The sequence below is a fragment of the Pezoporus occidentalis genome, unplaced genomic scaffold, assembly GCF_034315485.1.
Source record: "Pezoporus occidentalis ecotype Australia unplaced genomic scaffold, CSIRO_AGI_Poc_V1 ctg117, whole genome shotgun sequence".
Lineage (NCBI taxonomy): Eukaryota > Metazoa > Chordata > Aves > Psittaciformes > Psittacidae > Pezoporus > Pezoporus occidentalis.
In genome coordinates this window covers 641,172-664,411 of record NW_026912961.1, presented here as the reverse complement: position 1 = coordinate 664,411, position 23,240 = coordinate 641,172, and the positions used below count along the sequence as shown (strand labels likewise).

General features: G+C 41.8%; 1 protein-coding gene and 1 long non-coding RNA gene across 2 annotated transcripts; one reads left to right on the top strand and one right to left on the bottom strand.

The window, feature by feature from the left end:
• Positions 1-240: 240 nt before the first annotated feature.
• On the bottom strand, positions 241-8,382 carry LOC134174835 (uncharacterized). Its single transcript, XR_009968806.1, has 4 exons — positions 7,426-8,382; positions 3,980-4,147; positions 1,074-1,211; positions 241-584 (listed from the first exon to the last, which is right to left on the bottom strand). It is a non-coding gene; the product is annotated as an uncharacterized LOC134174835 (long non-coding RNA).
• A 5,471-nt stretch (positions 8,383-13,853) lies between these two features.
• Positions 13,854-18,684, top strand: CTSL (cathepsin L). Its single transcript, XM_062640375.1, has 7 exons — positions 13,854-14,029; positions 14,357-14,479; positions 14,559-14,714; positions 15,071-15,295; positions 16,805-16,973; positions 17,321-17,438; positions 18,250-18,684. Exons 1-7 carry the CDS (start codon positions 13,904-13,906, stop codon positions 18,347-18,349), a joined length of 1,017 nt encoding a protein of 338 aa, XP_062496359.1. The 5' UTR covers positions 13,854-13,903; the 3' UTR covers positions 18,350-18,684.
• Positions 18,685-23,240: the final 4,556 nt, after the last annotated feature.

The following is a 23,240-nucleotide window of genomic DNA, read 5'->3' as shown; positions in this document are numbered from 1 at the left end:
CGCTTCTATCCTAAAAGCCATCCAGACTAAAACTGCAGGTGCTGCACTTCAGTATGAATCATAGCATAAATATCACCACAGTCACTGCTCATCACAAACAGGTTTATTTCAAAATGACCATTGCAACATGCCTCCTTTCTTTGGCTGTCTTACAATCCTTCCTCAACTCCTGCCAGCACACTTGCCGCTGGGAGGTGAAAGAGATGGTCTTTTTTCACCCCCACCCCCCCCCCCCCCCCCGTCACCTTTGGAGGTACAAGCTGCTCAATTCACCTCTAAAAGGAGGTGAGAAGTCTCTCATTTGACCATTCTCTAAGATAAACAAATGTGGTGATTTCACAGAGTCAGGGTTTTTTGCAACATAACCACATATTTGTTAGACCTGATTTCCTGCACAGCCTGTGTGCAATGCATTCTGGTAGAATATGGGGTGGTATTTGGTGTGGGGAGACAGTCAAGTGGCCTGTTGCACTGGCTTAAGTTTCTGCCTGGGGACACTGCATTACACGATCACCAACCACAAAGTACAATGTGCCCTGACCCAATCTCCTTCCCTCACTTCATGTCCATGTGTACAGGGACTCCTGTAGAGATACAAGACATTGCAGTGTATAGCTCTGTGCCTGAACAGGAGGGACATATCTCTCATCAGTGAACCTATAGTCGTCCCAGGGCCCCTTTGCAACATCATGCCTTCAGGCAACCTGCCAGTCAGGGTAAGAATCCAATAAACAAGGACACAAATCAAAAAACAATGTTGTGACCTATTTAATGGGAAAAGGACTATGTCGACCCAAGCTACTGGCAAAACTTGTTTAATTGCTATAGCTGCTAGCCAAGTAAGTCATGTGCGGACACATGCCTTTGAAGTCACCACACTAGCAGGGCCCCTGCAAAATACGCTTAAATGTCTCTAAATATTTGGCTGGGTGGGAATGTAGTTAGGCACACACTACTTCTGCAGCAGAAAAAGAGCCTAGGAATTGTTTCATCATTCAAAGGGAAAACATAATGCCTTTCTCTGTCCAGCAGTTTGGGTGCTGCACCCATCATATTAGTGAGTGTGAATTTACCTTGCTCTGCTCAGGCTCCATACTGAAGAAGGCCATATAGAGGAGATCATCCTCCACATCATTTTCTGTTTCATGCTGTCCTTTCAGTTACCCTTTCTATGTAGATAGATAGCTGGGCTTTTCTGTCGTGGCAAACAACTGGAGAAGAAAGAAAGAGCCTGCAGGGATATTTACAGCACAGGGGATAGATTTTTTTAGTCAAAGGCAGGGGGAGGGCATGCAGGGAGGCAAACCACACACATCCATTCAAGCCTCAGGAAGCTCAGAAGAAATCAAGTTCTTCAAGTGGCAGCAGAAAACCAGAAAACCCTACAGAGGCTGTCAGACAAGAAAGCATATAAAGCAAGGTTCAAAGGCAAGAGAAAAGAAGAGTGTAACAAAGGTCTATGTAAAACAGCAGCTATAATCTTCTGCTCTCATCCTGCCAGTTTCCATGTACAAGTAATGTGAATGACTGCTAACCTCATGTGTGAGTGGTGTTGCTCCAACAACACTGCCTAAAGAAAATGTTCAGCTCATGGTCAGAACCTTCTCCTTCCCACATGCAAGTCCAAATAACTTCTGAAGAAAGAAAAAAAAACAAAAGGAGGGTTTGGAAGAGAAAGAGAAGCATCTCTTTAGCATGGAACACACTGTGCACAAAAAGTAACACTACCAGCATCGATTCTTCACATTCAAGCACTCAGTCTGGACAGAGATGTAAACAGCTATGAAATAGGTTGTAACACTTGTACAGGTTGGAACAAACCATTAATGATCCTCATACTCTGCGCTCCAGAGAGCAATACCTGCAAAAACTGCCACATGAGCCTCACAGCAGCTCTGGGGCAGGGAGATAATTTACTCTCAGTTCCACCTGGCCTCTGCAACATACTAGTTGGTTATACGTCTCTTAGAAAGTCACTAATTTCTCAAGTTAGGTGTCAAAAACATTAGGTTACTCTCCATTTAGTCTTATGAGAAATGTGGCCTTCAATTGTACACTCTTCAAAACACACTTTGTTCAGTAAGACTGCATATGTGTGCCCTATAATTATTTATCTTTTATCTTACAGTCTTCATGAAATCTAATGTTGAGAAAAAAATTGAGGCAACAAAAGAGTTAGTGTTATCGGGTATTCCCTGAGCAAAAATAATTAATTGTGCCCTCTCACTGAAGTAGACAGCTTAGATGATTAGGGATCAGCTCTGCAAACATTTAAAGGTGTGTAAGCTTATTCAGGTGAGTGAATTCACAGAATTACATGAAACCATCCCTGTGGATAATATTACATGGCATGGGTTTTCGCTTTCTTCATAACTGGGGTGGCTGGAGGCTCCTGACAAGTGTTTTAGAAGTGGCATCTATAGAAAAGGGGAAGGTTTCTGTTTTTAAAATTTGTATTAAATAATGGATCCTTCATGCAATATGTTGAGATTTAGTGCTGATCATTTCTGTCTAATTGCTTTTCTAAGATGTTTGGTTAGAAAAATTATTGATGTTTATTACCATTGTTGGCTTCTGCTACCAGAAATCGGTACACTGTTACATCATACTCGACAGTTGCAGGGTGTTCAATCTTTACAATGATTTCACTCACCCCAAAAGACTTTACACAAGCAAAACCAGAAAAGTCAAACAGGAAAGAAAAACTCATCCTGCCTTTGCCTCCTCCTTTGTCTGTGGTCTGCCTGCTTACAGTGCAAAGGCTTGGTCTCCCTACCCAAGGATACTGCACTGCCCTTTCACTTCAGCACATGAAATCTAACAAAAGAATTGCAGGTAGGAATGCGCTCCCACTTGCTCTTCATAGCTGAGATTCATCATTTCAAGAATCTGTTTATCTGTCTTCAGCAGTGACACAGAGGTAGCTATAGGATCTTCTGCAAGTAAATAAAAGAACCAGCTGTGACGACCGCTGGGCAACATGGATGGCAGAAAAATGTTGGGAGGGCAAAACCTATGAATTCTCATTATTGCTGGATCTCTCTTTTGTCTCCAGCTGCTCCTTTCCTCTTTGTACCTATTCCCATCTCTGCTGAGCTATGCTACAGACAGTCCAGAGCTGAACTTGCTCAAGCTAACGAACACCAGCAACTGACAAGCACTGCCATGTGGCAGCTGTGGTCTACCTGGCTTTCCCACAGCGGAGGCTCTGGTTTGGTTTGGTTTGTATGTCTTCTCTTCTACTAAACTGCTGCCTTCCAGGCAAGTTGGAGAGGACTTCTCCCTTTCACACACAATGTGCTCAAAAGATACATGAGGAGGGAAATAGACACATGGATGATTTGATGCCTTAGGTCTCATATTCTTAATGTAAAAAAAAAAAAACAGAAGATACTGATGGTCTGACTAAGGAACGGCAAGTGTGGTTTTTTCTGCATTGCCTAGCTAGCAAAACTCTTAATGTCACTCTGAATTCAGCCTACGTAAGGGTGCGTTTCGCTATGATTCACACAAAACTGAGTATTTTCTTGTCTTTCCAAAACAGGAAAATGGAAAAAAATAGTTGTGCTGAATTTCTGCATGCACTCCCTGTTTATAAGAAGCTGCTGCTTTGTGGCACACTTAGCAATATAGTGAGAAAAACACTTGGGGTTAGTAAATTTAAAAAGCTGATTGAAAAGCGTGAGGTAACCCTGGCTGTTCCCAGAACCAGTGGGAGGGAGGAATGGAGTGGAAACACAGGGGAAAATAACAGGCAATAGGCAGGTGACATTTGTGCACCCGCATATGCAGGTATGTAATTCCAAGTAAGTATCCAAAGGTGAGAAGAAGATCATTCAGGGACCTGAGGATAAAACTTTTCTCTTATGATATATCGCACCTACTTAGCATCCATAGTCACCCACAGCCCCACTATCTGCAGTATTATCAGAAAAAAAAAAACACCACTGCACATGCAGCTGGGTTTCTATGAATGTACCTTTGCTGTAGTATGTGAGAACAAGTAACCAGCATCCTCCTTAATTCCTCTGCTTGAGGAGGAGAACTCCAACAACTCAGCCAAGACCTCACTGTATCATGATATTTCCAGTCTGTTGTTTTCTGCTCCAGGCCTGTAGTTAGTTCAGGCTGCATAATTGTATCTAAACTGATGAAATACAAACATAGGTGATGAATTCTTGTAGTCTTCCCAGTGCTGTGCATGAAACAAATGGTTTTGGGCCTTTTTCAAAGAACGCACTAACATTTTACCTTAGAAGAAAAAAATAAATAAAAGAAAAAGGAAAGGAAAACAAAAAAGGAAGAAAAAAGAAAAATAATCTGAGAATCTGCTTTCATCTTCCACCCCTAAAGATTAGGCAGCCCTGCAGTGACACATACATTGATTTGTTATCCCAGTGAATTTGTTTTCCTCAGACAGGCTTTAGCTAGGAAAATATATAGGAAAGCATCCTGACAGCTGTGTGGAGATTTCACAGAGACACCAGTCCCAGATTATTTTCAGGATTGATCTCCCACTCCCTCACAGGATTTACCTAAGGATAAAACATTGTTAGTTAATGTTTGTGGAAGAGGAAGGCATTCAATCAAGGCAAAGCATCCAAGTTAGTATTGATACCATGACAGTGAGGTATTTTATTATCTCCTTTTCATTTTGTTCTGATTATCTTCACTCCAGATCTAGTTGAAAACATACAATGGGCATTAACAGGGTATCTAGGGTGGCTGCTGCTCTCTGCTTCTCTCAAAGGATAGTGATAAGGTTAGGCTGACACTTAATGAAAACACATGCTACAAAGTGAATGGTCTTGCTGATACAAGTTGGGTGCAGAAGGGAGGATGAGCTTGCTTTTGCTCTTTTTTGTTTTGAAAAAATTGAGGGATGAAAGAGCACTATAAAGGACAATGAACTGACCTGATGGGTGGAAAAGAAAAAGCCAGGGAAAATACTGAGAATTCTCACATATTCTACTCAGGCCAACTATCAGTCACTTCTGGCAACTCTGCCCTTTGTTTGTCTTCATTTTCACTCTGCATGAGGAGTCATCAGCACCCAGCTTTTGTCACATGAGGAAAGGTTAAGAGAAAGACCACTGGCGGCAGAGAGGCCGGCAGCTGAGGAAGTGGACTTCTACCTTGAGTTTACTCCTGGAGAAGCAAACAACCTTGGTGGCACTAGGTTTGTACGGGATTACCTGCAAGGTAGAAAATATCCCGAAGTCCAGGTGAAAAGGGCACAGCCAGAGCTAAAACATGCAGACATATCCATGGTAGCTATTCTGGTATCACTTAAAAACAAGTGCATATTGATTCCTGTTTAAAAGCAAACACGGAAAGCAAGCCAGTTGTCTGAATCTCAGCTGGATTCTGCCACATTTTCTTGGCTTGTCTTTCAGTGAGCAGTAAAGAAGAGGAAAAAAGTTTTCTATGTGGAATTAGAAACCTTTCTAGCTAGCTCAACCAAGTCTGATACGGTATTTGATAAGAGAATTCTGCAGTTTTAGCTTCAACTACTGCTTCGAAGGGAGAAATTTTTAATACTATTAAGAAGGAACGTTTTAATTTAAATTATCGTAGTACACTAAATCCAGTACATCACTAAAGCATGTTTTTCCAGGAATAGTTTACCCCTCTTTCTAGGCATGTTCAGGTACATTCCATGATTGGTTTAGGACAGTACAAATTCAGCCCACTGAACAATAAATGAAACAGCATGTGTGATGCTATATTTGAGTTACTGAGGGCCTGTGTAAACTTGGATTGAAACCTGAAGCAAGGAAAGCCTCTGTCCGCAAAGACGGTAGCTGGAGCAGCCTGCATTCACCCAGGCAAACTTAACTCCCATGATGCAGGGGGGACATAGCTAGTGGCTCCTATGCCCCCCAGCATGGCTGCTCCAACCTGTGCCAACTAAAGAAAGCTAAAAAGAAGCCCTAACTGCTCTCCCTCAAACACAGGCTGTGTTTTGAACAGTTATTTGTTCAGTGAAACACAAAATACTGGGAAAAAAAAAAAAAAAAGAAGTTAACTGGGACTGGGGGAGAGAAAGTAGCCAGTGCTGTGCTTGGGTTGCAGTGTGTGCTTAGCTGTCTGCTCTTCATGCTAATGGGAGGTGTTTCGATGCTAGCAGGGGCAGGGGAGCAGAAGGCAACTCTGGCACACAGCATTGTGACAGACCCTGGGCAAAGGGCCTTCAGCACCACCTTTCCAGTAGTGGGCAAAAGTCAGATTTTTGAATATAATCATGGGTATTGTAGGTAATGAGTTGGTTGCAAGCAGTGTGTGAAGCAGTTTATTTGGTTGATACCTGAAACTCTTACTTACAACAATACTGCTTAGGGAGGGAGGAATCTGCAAGTAAAGGATGCTGACATGTGAATGGTAAGGCTTGGACCTGAGCAGGCCCAAATATTAGGCAGCTGGGCCACAGTCCATCATAGTTCTATGCTACCATAGACACCACAGTGATCACCACATGCCAGCCCACTTTTCTAGCACTGTATGAGCACACACAAAGAGACTGCCTACTACAAGGGGAGGAAGACTCTGGTGACAGGGATGAGAAGTAATCATACAAATGTTGTGTCTCGCTGTGCCCTTCTGCAAGCCTAAGGGTAAAGTCTAGCAAACTCCCTATGGATGTTCCCATATGGAGCAAGAGGAAATTGCGTAAGCTTATAAATTACATAAACTTATAGCTGCCATGAGACAAGTCAGAGACACAACATTCATCTCTGCAGCTGCTGCACTATGTATGGCCTTTTCATGGAGTCATCACGGCACTGCCACGACGTGAAATGTGTTCTAAAAATATCTTGTTTCATGCTGGCCACTGACAAAACCAGCTTCCTCTTGCATCCACTTGTGCACACTCACTTTCAGTCCCCGTAAGCAACCAGCACAAAGTCTTTCTCCTTCGGCTGTGCTGTCATGATGCTTTGGGATGTACATTTAGGATGCTCCATGGTTCCAGGGTAATCAAAGAGAGATCAAAAGAAACTTCTCTACTGATAGTGACACAAATTGAATCAAGCAGGTCCTTGGCCACCAGAAAGGTCATGTAAATGACCTGGTGCAGTGTGTGTCTGCCACAGTGATTAAACAGTTACTAAAATATCTGAAATAATTATGTAAATCTGACAGCAAATGCCAGCATGCTGGTGCTCAGTGGGCTGAGTATGCTTCAAGTGGTCCTCAAGAGACAGGGAAGGCAATGCTTATTGCACTGATTTATATCACATTTGTTCACACTCCCAAAATGAGCTAACCCTTGCATTTATATTGATTAACTGAAGAAAGGAAAAAGATGCATTATGATTTACCATGGCTTCTTTTTGCCTCAGTATTTCCATTTGTAAAGTGGGAATAGCAGTTGTGAGTCACCACTGCTCTCACACAAAAAGCACATGCACTGGTCTCTTTTACCTGATTTTCAGGAAAACAAACCTTAAACCAGTAGTGGATTGTTTTAATTACCTCTCTCCTCTTCTGCAAGCAGCTTTTGTTTAACCTTCCCTCACATGATCTGTTAATGAAGCCTAGCCTGTAACTTTTCAGTTTAAAAATAATTCCTCACATCATTCACAGTCTCTAACCTTATCATGGGAAATGCTTTCCAGCATGTCAGCTTGCCCTTTAGACACCACTGCTCCAAGAACAACAGGACACAGACAGATCTTTCCTTCGTGCTCTGTAACTGTTTACAACACCTTGCAGAAGCACAAACATTGCACTTAAGCAAGATTTACACCTCTCTGAACTTAATTACTGCTTGCATTTCAAAACAGAAATGTTGTATCATTATTTGTTTAAATCAAAATGTGATTTCAAACATTAAACAATATAAGAAGTACTCCCCAAAGCCTTCTTTGAATTCTGTTAAAATGTCTTCACTGCGATCTCTAGAGGAGAGATGGGCAGTAAAAAATTGATCTTGGTCAGAGAAACTTTACAACACAGACAAGATTTGAAACTTCAAACTTGTTACAATAAAATTCTAAATTAAGAGAGTCAGAAAATAGTAACTACTTTTGTGTAAAAATTGAAAAAAAGTATCCTTTTTAATATGGGGGGGGGAAATCAATGCCCTTTAAATTTTAGAGAAAACATCAGTATGAAAATAATTCTCTATTTATGAACTTCTACATCAGCAATTTAATATACTTTCTCACATGCTGCCACTATTCCCCCATGTTAGCTTCTAAAATCACAAGTCTCCCAAAACTCAGAAATGATTACCCACCAGAAATCAGAAGACACTGAGTAAAGAATGAGGAACTGATCAAACTGAGGTTTGACATTTTAAATACGTGAGCTATGCCATGGTCAAAGCTTCAAAGCTGACTTAAAATATGACTCGATATTTAGCCTCTCTGAACAAAATACAAGTTAAGGTTAAGGAAGAAGAAAGCAAATCAACTCATATTGCCACGCACACAAAAATAACCAGAAAACCTCACAGGAAAATCATACTGCTTTTGGGAAATTCTAACCCTAAAGCAGCGGTGATAGCAAACCACCCCCCCCACACACCCCACCCCACCACCTCCCCCGCCCCACCACCCTCTTCTTTCTTGCAAGGCAAGCAATTCCTTGCATCATTCCCCAACTCTTGTGATCAGGTAAGACATTGAGATGCAAACGAAGTCGCCTTTGCCTTGTGAGCCAGCAGAGAAGCTGGAATGCAGTTTCTTATCTGGCACTTGGGTGAGGAAATGATGATTCTGGGAGGTCATAAGACTGCTGAAAACAAAGAGGTGTTTCAAAAGGGTTGTGTCATTGCGTCCCAGCCATCTCCCAGGTCTTCAGAAAATTCACAGAATCCTATCTATGTTCCTTTGAAGCACACGTTGCTTCTTTTTCTAACCTAATAATGATGCAACTAACTTCATTATGGGTGCTATAGCCGAAGCACAGTTTGAATCTGATTTTTTACAAGAGAGAATCCAAAACAAAGATTCTTAAGTGGGTACTTATGAATGCTATTGATTCCAGAGGGATATTATAAACTCCAGACCCACCTCAGATCTTTGGTTGGGCAGAAAGGAAGCTTACTTTGCATGGAGCTTTAAGGAAGAAGAGAAACTCTTCATGCATTTTAGTAGCCTTTTTACCAGCCATATTCAAATCAAGTTACATAAAAAACTGGCACTAAAAATAACTATTAAAGTGAGCAGTATTTCTTAAGATGGCACAAGGATATCTGTTCTATAATTATCTACCCACATCCTCCTAGCTTTCTGAAATAGTCACTCTGGTATTGGAAACTTACTGTGCTTTTTTTCTATAAGAAGAATCTTTACCATAAAATAAAAGAAAAACATGATTATTTTTCTGAAACTTTCTATGACCTGATGTTTTGAAGTTTCTTTTTCCTAAACACAAGTATGACTCTGGTATTTCTTACACATAAATGTAAATCAGCACAGTGCTCTGCAATATGCCTGTACTTTTCTAAACTGGATCAATGTGGGACTGAACAGAAGTACCTATATGACAGGAATTTTGTTGGGTTGGTTTTGTTTTATTTTTTGGTGTGTGTGTGGTTTGGGTTTTTTTGTTATTTTTTTCTTTTTCTTTTCTTTTTTTTTTTTGCATTTGAGGGTAAATAACATTTTAAGATACACCTTGATTAAGATCATACTGCTGTAGAAGCCCGTTCCTTAATCACAGATTTAAGCCAGATGTGGTATAAATAAACATGTTCACAGTTACAGCTTTTAAAGTAAGCCAGTTCAACTTTTTTTTTTTTATTCCAGGAATAAAGATCCTGTATCTAGTCTTCATAGTAATGAAAAAAAAAATATGTTTGCCTAAATAAAATCTCCTTCCTTTGCTGTTGTGATAAATGGCATCCAAACCAACCACTTGTTTTTGCTTCAGAAATGATCATAGTACATGAGTTACCTTGAGATTGCTGGTCTGTGGGAGTTGCCCCTGCACACATTTGTGTCATGGTTAAGTGTGACCTTAGCTTATTCTGTTTACATTGCACAAATGTTTTTGATACACTGGCAGCCCATTGTAGCTTTGCAAGTCAATTACCATGACAAAGGAGCTTTGCTGTTCTGATTTCTGGGTCTTTTTCTGGCAGATAGAGGTTGCCCTTGGCCCTTTCCTCTGCACTACTTTTACCAGGAGAAGAAAAAAGAAAAAAATATTTCAAAGCACCAAACAAGTTCAGAAATCCTGGATTCAAATACATAGAGTGGCTCAAGAGGGGAAGGATTGTGCTGCACACCTGAGATGTGCAGTGGCAGCTGAGTTTCACGTTGATAAGATGCTTCACTGGAGATCCATGCTGAGACCACCCACCAAGCGCAGAGGCAACACACTGCTGTGCACATTCTTGGGAATATTGAGAAATGCATGGCCTCTGTCATCCGGTAACTTGTAGGACCAGACAGCTACAGGGAGGTTAGCAATCTTTAAGCTGTTGCAATGAAAACATGACCACTTATTAAAACGTGTTATTCCTGTGTCTTAGAAGTGTGGTATGCCTTTGGCAAAAGAGTTGGAGTTCTGCACAGATAGAGTTCCTCAAAAGCTGTTTTTTCAAAGCAATTTGGAAAGTTAAGTGCTGGGACAGGGGGATGTCTAGTAGCTGTGCTGTATGACTTTTTTACCTTGTCTGCAGTCACGAACAGTCTCTGCAGCATGGTTGGCAGTCTTCACATTGATGGCAATATAATCAGTTCCCAGAGAGGAAAAGTTTATCCAGGAGTTAGAGGTAGTCCTAGGCTAGCTTTCTATCACAGGTTTCTAAATGGCAGTCTTGTGATGACCAGGTTCTGACCACAGCTGTTGTGGTACAGATTTCCCCTGCATATGCCTATGTTTCTGCACCTGGGCTCCCAGGCTCCCTTCCAAAAATACCTGGAGAACTGGTATGTCCACACAACAGTCATGACTGAGTGCAAGCCAAAGTCAGTGTGCTGAAGGTGAAAGTATTCCTGTCTCCTCCAAGAATTTCAGCAAATTCTACCTACTATAATAAATAAACTTGTAGGCTGAAGTTATCTTCATAGTAAAAATGGTACCTGGCGGCTGTGTGTGTGTACGTGCACAAGAGTATTCATGAGGAGAGGTAACACACTGGTATCATATGCTTAGCTGACTACATGGTAACCTCGCCAAAGAGACAGGACCTCATACCATCCAGAAAAGCATCAGCTTCATGGATCTCAGGGTACATTACAGAGCAGCAGACATGTGATTTATGGTGCAAGACTCTGTAATTTTGACCTTACCTCCTGTCATGCTAGCTAAACATCTTGCCCTTTTAGGACAGAAGTCCTTGTCCATAGCTCATTGAGAACTTAATTGTAGCCTTTCAATGTTCAGTTGATAACAGATACAACTGCAGAAACAAAGCTAACCCAAATACGACTGGGAAGTCCCACTGCATGGAAAATACCAGCAAAGAGCTGTTAAAATAAAAACTTCTCAAATCCTATACAAATTAAAAAAAATAAATAAATAATAAAAACCTAAACAAAACCCACAAAACCCAAACAAACCAACCAACTAACAAACAAAAAAAACACCCACCAAAAAACCTAACTATGAATTAGCCAAATTATATGAAGTTCATCTAACTCTCCTAAGGTATTTACATGAGGACTGGTTAAGTAGTGAAAAGCTTCATGCTGGGAAGACACAAATGATAGTCTTACTCAATGCATGCATTTTCATTTTCCTAAGGAAATTGGCAGTTTTCCTTAGAAAAGGCTGGTCTTGAAACTGCTGGAAATACAAATGGTTGAATAGAAAGCACAAGGATATGTAGCTTACTTTTTCACACCTACATTCTAATTCTTCTAATGTGTGCCAGTGTTCAGTGCTGGTTGTTGCAGTGTATGTCACACTCTTCCTTGCTTCAGAAGATGTTTGCAGAGTCTCTGTATGGTCAGTCTGCTACTAGCCATATAACAACTCTGGGCAAAACAAGAACTTTCAGAAATTTCAGCCACAAAGACCATTAGAAATTTGATAACACAGCTTTGCAAAGCAAGTAAATATTAAAATGGGGTGCAAATAATCCCTAGCAATTGTAATGCACTCAGTGTACATTTGCTGCAGTGCTATTTTGAAGAAGTCCCCTCTACATTTTACATCCCTGCTCAAAGTGGTACGGCTGCACATGTATAAACGATCCTGATAAACCAGTCTTCAGTGTTAATATGCGAGCTTTCACCCAAGTAAGTAGTTCAGCTCTAAATTACCTTCTTTTCTTGGAGGCTTTCCAATGCTTGCTTATGACTACTCACTAATCAAGGAGATCCATTGTTGGCTGTATTTTTGTGGAATCGGTACACTAGTTCAATGTCAGGAGACTTACACAAATACTTTGCAAAGGCAAAACAACTCCTCCAACTTCTCTTCATATTTGAGATGGTCATATTTCATATTTCGTATTTGGCTTTGTAGGGTTTCCCTGAGCCAGAGACTGCTCCCAGGATAATTGGGGTAACGAAACATGTATAGCTCATTTTAACGACACATTGTCTTAAGACATCAAAAAAGGGAGAAGCGCACATCATATGATTTCTTCCTTTTTGCTGTTGCGCAAGTCTACAAACCTTGGTTTTTACCCTAAATACATGCTTTCAAGTCTGCGAGCTAAATACAGGCTTTACGAGAGCGTAAGGGGGAACCCTGCATAGCTCTTGCAGTTATTCCACTATGAGAGGCAAGTTCCCTGATAAAAATTCAAGTCTATCTAGTCCTAGCTTGATGTAGGCCAAGACACTGTGTATCTCTGCATCTCATGTGCTGCAACTCCCAGTGCTGTAGTACTTTCCAGTAGCCTGACACGACGCATATAGACACCAGCCACGCTGGTGGTAAAATGCCCAACTCTGACCAGACTCGGTGCAAGAGTATCTGCCTGCCTGGCCTCTGGCAGGACACTGGGACCCCCAGGGCCACAGACTATCTCTCCTGCACGGGTGCAGCCCCGCAGGCTGACCAGAGCAAGAGCCATCCTCAACTGGTCTGCAACCTGCGGTTTTGTCCTTTTCCTCCAGATTTTGTTTTTCGTTAGTCAAAGTTGCCACCCTGAAGTCCTCCCCAGGTTACACATATTCCAGCTGCCACTCTCTCCAGCCTGCCTGGACGCATCGTAAGTATTTAGACAAACACTGCACAATGTAACGGCTCCCTTCGCGGTGCGGGTTGCCCCACGGCAGCCCCACATCACCTCCAGCAGCTCCGGACACCCGTGCTCCGCGGCGGGGCAGCCTCCCTACCGTCCGAGCGGACAGGGAACGCCAGAAGCACCCTCGGCCGCAGCTTCGCCAGGCCACCGCCCAGGCCCCGGCGGAAGGCGCGGCCCAGCTGAACGAGGCCCGGAGCGACCGCCAATCGGAGCGGCGGGGCGGACACGGCCGCGGCGACTATAAGAAGGGCCGCGGGGACCTAGTGTTGCCGAGCTGGGCGGCGAGTCAGGTGTCGTGCGTGTTAGAGGGGTGAGCGAGCCTGAACTGGGGCTTCGGGTCTGAGCGGGCGTTGGGCCCTGTGCTGGGGCGGAGCGGCTGCTGCCGGGACGGGGCCGCCATTCCAACCCGCCAGCCCCGCCGCCCGAGCTTGTTTACAGCCGCGGCCGAGGGCCCAGACCGCAGGGGGGAACGGGCAGAGGCCGGTTCGGATCGTGGGGCCTCCGAAGGGGGCCTCAGCGGGGTCCGGGGCAGCCAGCTTCTTAGCGGGCTGGGCCCGGAGAGCTTGGAGGACGTGGCTTGCTCCTCTCTCCTGTGAATGAACAGTTTAATGCAGGGGTGGGGGAATTGCGAACAGGCGCGTTTCGGGTCGGGCATCGCTGCTCAGGGCTGTGAAGTCAAGGGCGGCTCTCCGGCGCGTTGCTCCGTTTGACCGCTGTTCCTCCATTCCCTGCAGATCTGCCGTCATGAATCTGTGTCTGACCACGCTCTGCCTCTGCTTGGGGCTGGCCTTCGCCGCTCCGAGAGTTGACTCCGAGCTCGACAGCCACTGGCAGCTGTGGAAGTCGTGGCACAACAAGGAGTACCATGAGGTGAGCGCCGGGCATACGTGCTCTGCTCGGCAAGCTCTGAACGCATTCAGCAGGGCCCTGCCAGCTGAGTCATGTCTGCTTTGTTTCTACGCTATGTAGACTATGGTCTGCACTTGGAAGGATAATCCTGTTTTTCCCAGATCCCTGTCCTGTGCTTCGACTCAGCTATACTGTACTCTTTGTTTTTATTAGGAGGGTGGCAAAAAAAGACCATCTCAAACAGCATTCAGACTTATGATTCAAGTAATCTACAAAGCACGTAACTCTTGTGCAAGTGAACTTTGTTTGAGCTGCCTCCTTGAAGTATGTTGTTTTCTGGCCCCTTAGAGAGAGGAAAGCTGGAGAAGAGTGGTGTGGGAGAAGAATCTGAAAATGATTGAACTCCATAATCTGGATCACACTTTAGGAAAACACAGCTACAAGTTGGGAATGAATCAGTTTGGTGACATGGTATGTACAGAGGCATGAAACATAGTTCTAAACAGCAGTGTGTGATAGATGATGACTTCATGTCTTATATTTTCTTCAGACAACTGAGGAGTTCAGACAGCTGATGAATGGATATACACACAAGAAGTCAGAAAGGAAATACAGAGGATCCCAGTTCCTTGAGCCTAGCTTCCTGGAAGTGCCACGATCAGTAGATTGGAGAGAGAAGGGATATGTAACTCCAGTTAAAGACCAGGTATTCTCCAGTGGAGATTTTTAACCAGGTGCAGATCTGGCTTCTTGAATGCTATGTCCACTTCCATAGAGGAAAAACTATGGACTTCTGTAATGAAGCCTGGGGCAAGCTTACTAAATTGGGTGCCATTTTGATAAAATTGCTGCACACCTTTAGGATGTTTTATGGATTCTGTACTAAATATTTAAGAACCGAACAGGCCTGTAATATCTTCACTTGCACATGCTAGGAGTGTAAATCTGAAGTTAGTCTTGTGGCTTTTGTGTTGGGCTTGCTTGTGCTTAGGTCAGTGATAAGGGAACTGTAATTGCCTAATCTGTCCAGACTTGTAACATGTGACTTCATTTGTGCCTCAGGGTCAGTGTGGCTCTTGCTGGGCTTTCAGCACAACAGGAGCTCTTGAAGGGCAGCACTTCAGGAAAACTGGCAAACTTGTTTCGCTGAGTGAGCAGAATCTGGTGGACTGTTCTCGCCCTGAGGGGAATCAAGGCTGCAATGGTGGTCTTATGGACCAGGCTTTCCAGTACGTGCAGGATAATGGGGGAATTGATTCAGAGGAATCCTACCCATACACTGCAAAGGTAAGTGTAATAGCTGAACTTATATTGCAGGTATCAGATTTGTGGACAAACTGTTGGGGAAACTCATACCTAGAAAGGAAAATGTCTATATAGTAATAGGTACATCTGTTCTTTCTGTTGCATCTTTCCTAAGAAAACTAGAGTGACTGCTATCCCCAGTAGGAATCACGTACTGCACTGCTCTTTGAGGTCAAAATCTTACCAGACCAGTTGGAAAAACTAGGGGAAATACTGCTATTTCTCTCCCTCATTGCTGCCCTCCTATCAGATGTCATTCCTTATCTTGGTTGACCCACTAGACCAGGACTCAGTCCTTGTCAACAATGCTACGTAATTGTAGGGGTGCAGCTCAGCTTCCCATAACTGAGCTATTATGCAGTTGCTACCCATAGACAAACTAATTCTTGCAGCTAGTGTGATTTGCTTTTTTAACAATAGTTGTTGGCCATGCCATTAGATTAAATGTGCATAAATGCATATAATGGTCAGACTTCTAAAATCTATCTATCAAAAGTTAAACAGACATGAGAGGACAAAAGCACAGTGGGACATTGTGGTATTACTTGAGAGCCCATGGTTTAACCTTTTGACTACTTGAGTTCTGCTCAGTGCAGAGTACCTTCCCTTTCAGTTTAGTGTTGACTGAATGTGGAATAGCAATGCCATTTGTTGTGAGGAATAGAGAAAGAAGCCTGTGGATGTGGTTCCTCTTCATCTGCATTCCTGTAATCTCAATTTTTTCCCTAATCTTGGCTCTTACAGAGATCCTAGTGGATAATAGAAAGTGCCTAACTTCCTGAGTGTAAAAAGTAAGCAACTGAGGTGTGTTCTGTGTCCCTTTAGTTCAGGGATGCAACTTTAGTAACTTAAGTTGCCACACGAGAGAGGGATGTGCTTGCTCCAGTCTGTTCAAATTTCACATGGCCTAACTTCCAAACTAGGCCTCTCTCTTGAGATAAATGCCTGTGACACTAACAGTTCGGCTTCATTCTTTATTGGAAAAAAAAGTAAAAAACGTACTTGTATGTAAGGTCATATGATACAAATGACTAACTTCCAAATCATTCTGTACCGTTCTTCAAGGTATGACAGGGTAAAATTGTGGATTTTTAAGTGCTTGCTCAATGAGCAGTTTCTGGATTGCTTAGTAATTAATGAATACTTGGCTCTCTTGCATTGCCCATTAATGCATTCTGGGCTTCTTTCCTCCATGAAAAGACATTTGTCCTGTTTGCCGAAAAAGCAGGATTCCAGGATGTGATGGTCCTTTGCATACTGTTATTTTTCCTTTTGGGCTCCACTTCCCTGTGCTTTTTCAGTAACTTTGAGAAACTCAAAAGCCCCTTCTGTGTTCTCCCTCTGCTCTTTCAAAGCATTGCTGAAGCAATTTGATCCTCTTCAGTATCTTGTTTTCACGGCAGCAAAGTCCCAGGATGTCTGGAAGTTCATGTGTTCACCTATATGTTAAGAGGATGACTATGTAATAACTAGGGCTTTCTTTTTATTTAGGATGATGAAGACTGTCGCTACAAGGCAGAGTACAATGCTGCTAATGACACTGGCTTTGTTGACATCCCTCAAGGACACGAAAGAGCTCTCATGAAAGCAGTAGCAGCTGTGGGTCCAGTGTCTGTTGCTATTGATGCAGGCCATTCTTCATTCCAGTTTTATCAGTCAGGTGGGGATTTGTTAGCAACTTGCATGCACAGAACTCTGCTTTTTTTTTTTTTTTTTACTTAGTATTCATTACCCTTGAGTTTAATAGGTGAAAACCCGCCACAGTTATGATGCTGAAATTATCAGGAGTCATTTGAATTCTACTCCAGGTTCTCCACACCACATTTCTCTTACATAGCTGTGTACTTGTTCTTCAGTTTCTGCTGCGATACACTTCACTTATGACTCCTCTTTTTATGACCTTCTGGAGGCTGTGCATCATTTAATTTGAAATATGTAGAACCTCTGGTGAGGGAGAAGAGTTTCCTGCAGATGAGCTTGTTCACATGCGTGCTTATGTCTCTACAGGTATCTACTATGAACCAGACTGCAGCAGTGAAGACCTGGACCATGGTGTTCTGGTTGTAGGTTATGGCTTTGAGGGGGAAGATGTAGATGGGAAGAAATACTGGATTGTCAAGAACAGGTAAGATTGCTGTCTATGCTTTGTACTCTGGGGATGGGGGGAAGGGAAGGTAGTTTGTCACTTTCAGTGCACGGACGGAAAGACAACAGCAATTAAAAACTGCATAAAAATATGGGAACAGTTTCCAGGTTGTACTGTATGCAGAAGTTAAACCCAGCTTATGCTGCTGGCAGCCTCATAAAGTAGAACCAAAGCAGCAAACTCTTTCTTCTGCTTTTTCAGTTAATTCAAGGGAGCTCAGTAGTGCAACAACCTATAAAGCTAGTAGATGTTAAAGTGGTGGAGGAGAGCAAAAGGAAGCAAGTTTGTGAGGGTATAATGGATTTTTTGGAAGCAGAGCACTGCTCACTGTGTGAAATAGGGTAACACTTGAACTTTAAAGAGGGAGTTGCCTCCTAGGTTGGAGAGAAAATAAATTAAAGCTGAAGGGCATGTCACATGAGCTTGTCTCATGTTCTCAGCAATAATGGGGCACCACCCTCAGACTGCTTGCAGTCTTGGTCTTCCCTTAAATTTGGCTGGGGGCAGTGTCTGAGGTTCAGGCATCTGTAATCAAGGATTGCATGTTGAGGTCTCCACCTCATGAGAGGATGGCTCACCCTTCTGTGAGCTTGGGGTGCTTCTTCTGCAACATGCATTTAATTGCTGGAAAGCACTGTCGTTTGGCTGCAGAATCTTGATTTTTTTTTTTTTTTTTTTTTTTTTCTCCACAAATGGAAGGTAGCAGTCTTCAATTTAAATATGGGGGAGATGGGGGGAAGGGTAAAGTCTCTTCTGAGTATGAAAACAAATCCTTTACTTCTGTTTTCAGCTGGGGTGAGAAGTGGGGTGACAAAGGATATATCTACATGGCCAAGGACAGGAAGAACCACTGTGGAATAGCAACAGCTGCTAGCTATCCACTTGTATAATTTGAAGACTGAACATTTCAGTACAAGAGGGGATTTTAAACTGAATGACCAAACCCATGTTTGGTCTATATGTGGTAGACTTGTATCTTTCAAAAGTCAACTTGATTTATTTTTTTTTTAACTTTTGAAGTATGTCTTACATGTTGGTGACATGCCACTTGTTTTAAATTAATGTAAATGTTGGTATGTAAAGAGCTTGTGATATTGCTGGCTTGACTGGTTAATCTAATAGATTCTTCTTTGTATTTTTCCTTTTTTTTTCTAAAAAAGAATTACAATATGTCCAAAGGTTTACTTTATAAATAAATCTTTTAATTTCCAGTGTGTACAGATGACTTGGCTGTTTGATACGTGTTTTTTCCACTTGAGATTCCATCAAATGGGCGTCCTAAATCGTACAACTAGCTGAAGTTTGTATTTGTGCTTATCAGTTACTAAAACACAACCCTATCTGGGAATGGTTAATAGCTGTTATAAACTATAGTGTTTGTGACACAAAGATGCTTTTCAACTTCATTTTATCAGCTAAAATGTAGAAGTGACTGAAAATATGATCCCTGGACTGCATTTGTAAATGAACTCTGGTGTAGTCCCATGGTCCAGACATGATGGTATCTCTTGTTCTTTGTACTTCGTTACAAAGTTTCTCAGTCTTTTTCCTGCATACAGCAGCTGATCTTCACTTAAGTGTAATACCATCAATGTTTTCTTATGCCGCCTGAAAGTACTATACTTATGTTAGAGCAGTTGTCTCCTTTGAGCACTGTAGGATATAGCAGGAACACCCAAAGCACCTGGGCTATTCTGAGAGAGAGAAAGCTTGGTTCTTGAGATAGTATTTATTGTCCTACATATTCTGCCCATACACCAGCTTTGTCTAGGGAAAAAAGTGGGGGGAGGTGGTAGGAATTTCATTCCTATGGAAAGTGAGGTTGGGCCACTCCATATTCAGTGGCTGACCAAACTGGTGATTTACACTGTGCCCTTTATCTCCTCTCTGAACGGACTTTTTTCTTCTGAGAGTATCTGTGCTGCTGAAGTATGATTACTGTTACATAATCTTGTTTAGATGTGGTTTTGGTAACAGTTTCTGCAGAGGAGGATGAATTGGTAACACCAAAAACAGCTGGGGGGAAGACTTGCATTGTTTTTGCCTCCTCTCATACTTGGGCTGGAGGGGAAGGAGCCTAGTCCTGCAGATTAACCAGCACCAGTTCAGACTTTATGGGTGTATTGTTTCTTTTTAAGTACAGTATCTTTCCTGAAACTGATAACCATGCATGCAAGGGAACACTTAGACTGCGTGTTACAGAAACTGAATATCTTTGTTTATAAAATAAGCCTTGAGTTTGCATTCCATAATTAGTTTTTGAAATAAAACCAAGATGAGTTATTTATTATTTGGAATAATCAAAACTTAACTAGGGCTTAGTTGTGCTGCTGTGTGCTGTTTGTGGATGAATTCCTTCACCTGGAATCTGCCTGAGATTTTTTTTTTTTTTTTTTAGGAAGAACCTCCCTTAGCCTTAAATAGTAGCTATTTAAGAAGCCACAGTGCTGAAATACCGGTTAGAATTTAGCTATTAAGTTGTCTTGCTAAGCCTGTTATGGATAGCATCCATACTGCCTGGCAGAACCAATGGAGGAAATGAATATGGAGCTCAACTGGTAGTTCTGTAAAGGTTTATGTTCAGAAGGAAATAACAGTGGTATACACATTCAAAATGGGAGGCAAGATGAAAACGCTGCCAGCCCTGGACTGTTACCAGCTTATGTAGCTGTTTTTCAGTCTTGCTGCCCCAGACCTGGGGGTCGGCAGAGACCTGTCTGAACATTTTTTAATCCTGAAAGCTGACATTACTATACTTAAAATGCTGCTGGTTATACTGATTAAAACAAGACAGTGAGAATATCCAGTGAAGGGTGAGACTAGTACAAAGCCTGCTAGGACATGAACTGCTGTAAAATAATGGGCAGTGGGCACAGGTATTTGGTTACAAAAGCCAAGGTTAATAAAAGTTGCTGTGAAAACAAGGTATTTATGAACAGATGGGAAAAGAAAAGGACGCAACTTCCCAAAGTATATGCACGTAAATAGGAATGTAGCTCAGAAAAGACTCATGAGCCTCTGAATTTTTTTGAAGTAAAATGTGATAATGCTACTATTTGTATGCCTTAAAACTTGCTGATGGTTCTGGCTGAACATCCTCTCTTCTGAGCGGAATAATCGAGAAGGGGACAGGGTAACTCAGGTCATGCAGATAACTGAATAAACTTCAGCCACTGTTGCCTTACATGACACTAAAACAGTAAAATTTTGTGTAAGTTGTAGTTAAGCAAAGCGGTAGAAACTTAAAATCTGTGACATTTCAAGAATTGCATTAAGTCTGTTTTTGCAATTCCACTGCAGTGGCCCTATCTTCTGTAGAGCTGTTTCATTTACTTCAGAAGTACTATTACAAAATAGCAAATGATTCCATAATGGTATATCCTGTTGGGCAAAGTGTCATCGCTCTCAGAAGTTCCTTTCTGAAGATACAGCAAATACACATTATGCATGTGCAGAGAAAGCTTCTGAGTTGTTCCCAGAAAAGCTGTGAGTAATTATAGCTCTCTGGCTGTGTGCCAGTATTTTTCTTTCCAGATTTTCTTTGGTTTTATATTCCTGCTGATAGCTGAAGTTGCATTTCTTACAAGATGTTTTATTTATAAAGGTACTAATGCACAGGTATTACCAGTAAAACACCCTATCTGGACTGCTGTGTTTGGGCCCTGCTTATTACAGCTATTGTTGCTAATGGGGTCTTACACATATCAAAATATGTGATTCAGACACTGTTACATGCATGGTAGATGGCAATTCTGTGTAGTGATAAAGCAGTGCATTCCTTGCTTGCTTTTCCTGTTTTATTTAAATTTGGGAAGAAAAAAGACCTTGCATTTTCTTTTGTGTGCTTCTTAGACTGTGTTTGACCTAAAGGTATCATAAGTTTCCCTGATCTTCTTGATGAATGACTATTTATCAATAGCTGTCATGAGTTTCTAAAGGCAAGTACTCTTGAAGCAAGGAGAACGATGAAAATAAATTATTCAACTCACACATGAAGTGTCTGTTCTTTGAACTGCAGTAAGAAATTATTTTAACTGTCATTGGAAGCTTTATTTTCCCTTTAAAAGTGATCTTCTTCTCATTTTACCTGTGACTGCTAAGTAGAATGGATTTTTTTTTGGTTGTTTTTGCTTTTTCGGGTTAGTTTTTGTTGTTGTTGTTTTTTTTTTTTTGACCAGTCTAAGAAGCACACAAACTTCCCAAAGTTTTTCATTTCGTTTTGTTTTTTTTTTTTTTTTTTTTTGGGGGGGGGTGCATGTGTTTTTTTCTTTTTAATGTGGATGTTTTTTCATCTTTGCTAATGTTAACATCAATTTCTTAACATTATCAGTGGAACAAATAAGCTTATCCTCCTACACAATCCATACATGAAAGTAATTTTCAAAATACTTTGAATGGCTACAGTGACAAAATATTTGTCATCTCACACTGTTGAAACCTTACAGGAAAGCCAAGTGTGATGAGTTGTATCGGTGAAGTTCTGCTATAGTGAATGATTAACTGGTGATGTGCATAAGGGCACTCATCAAACCCATCATTCTGAGACAACCAGAGGTGTAGGAAAATAGGAATAGCCACTAAAAACAAATAAAACTACAAAAACTCTAGCTTCTGAGCATCAGTTAATCAGTATTTGGTCTTTAATTAATCTCATTGAAGAAATAAAAAATCCTGCCATGTATCTCTTATGCTTAATCAGTTTTTACATATTTGAGATTAACTTCAGTTTCTGGCTGTTAACCGAGGAATTGAGTATACTTGGATAGCTGTGATAATGTAAGCTGATGCTTCTGCTTCCTAGCTCTTTTTACACTTTAAAGGTATATGATAGATTGAGAGCCTGTTTTTAGTTGCAGTCTGTCCCAGTACCTTTCCCTCATTTTGTTGGGAAGTCATAGCAGGAAGTGCTGACTTAACTAATACATTGTTTTGTAGAAAGAATTGTTCAAGATGAAATCACTAATAGGGATGTTTTCTTTCATTCTGTAATCAGGGCTTTATCATAGAATCATAGAATGGTTTGGGTTAGAAGGGACCTGAAATGTCATCTAGTTCCAACCACCATGCCACAGGCAGGGACACCTTCCACTAGATGACGTTGCTCAAAGCCCTGTCCAACCTGACCTTAAAAACTTCCAGAGATGGGGCATCTACAGCTTCTCTGGGCAACCTGTTCCAGTGTTGCATCAGTCTCATAGTAAAGAACTTCTCCTAATACCTAATCTAAATCTACCATCTTCCAGTTTAAAGCCATTCCCACCTGCCCTTGTAAAAAGTGTCTCTCCAGATTTCTTACAGGTCTCCCTGGAGCCTTCTCTTCTGCAGGCCATTATCAAATCATTGGTGAAATTTAATTTAATTGCAGGGGCACCTAAAGCATTTGGAAGAAAGGATATAATCAGACACAAAATTTCATTCACAAAGATTCAATTCCAAAGCTGAACATAGGTGATGTTCAACAAGGCTCATCTGGAAACAGGCAAGGAGCCCAACCTGAAACTTTAACTTTGGGGAAGAAATTCCATATGCTGGAGACCTGATCCATGGATTGATTAGATATACTGGGGTCATTTGGTCTGCAGTAGAAACCACCTTCACCTGTGTTCACAGAGAACTTGCTTGCTTGCTTGCTTTTTTTCATGCTAAGTTGCATGATTATACGTTTTCCAGTGGTCTTAAAATTTTATTTATGTGGCAGTTTTTGTTTCCATCGTGTTGAAGAGCTACCACCAACCTTTGTGAGTAAAGGGGCAATGAAACCATGAAGGCAGGTATTTATAT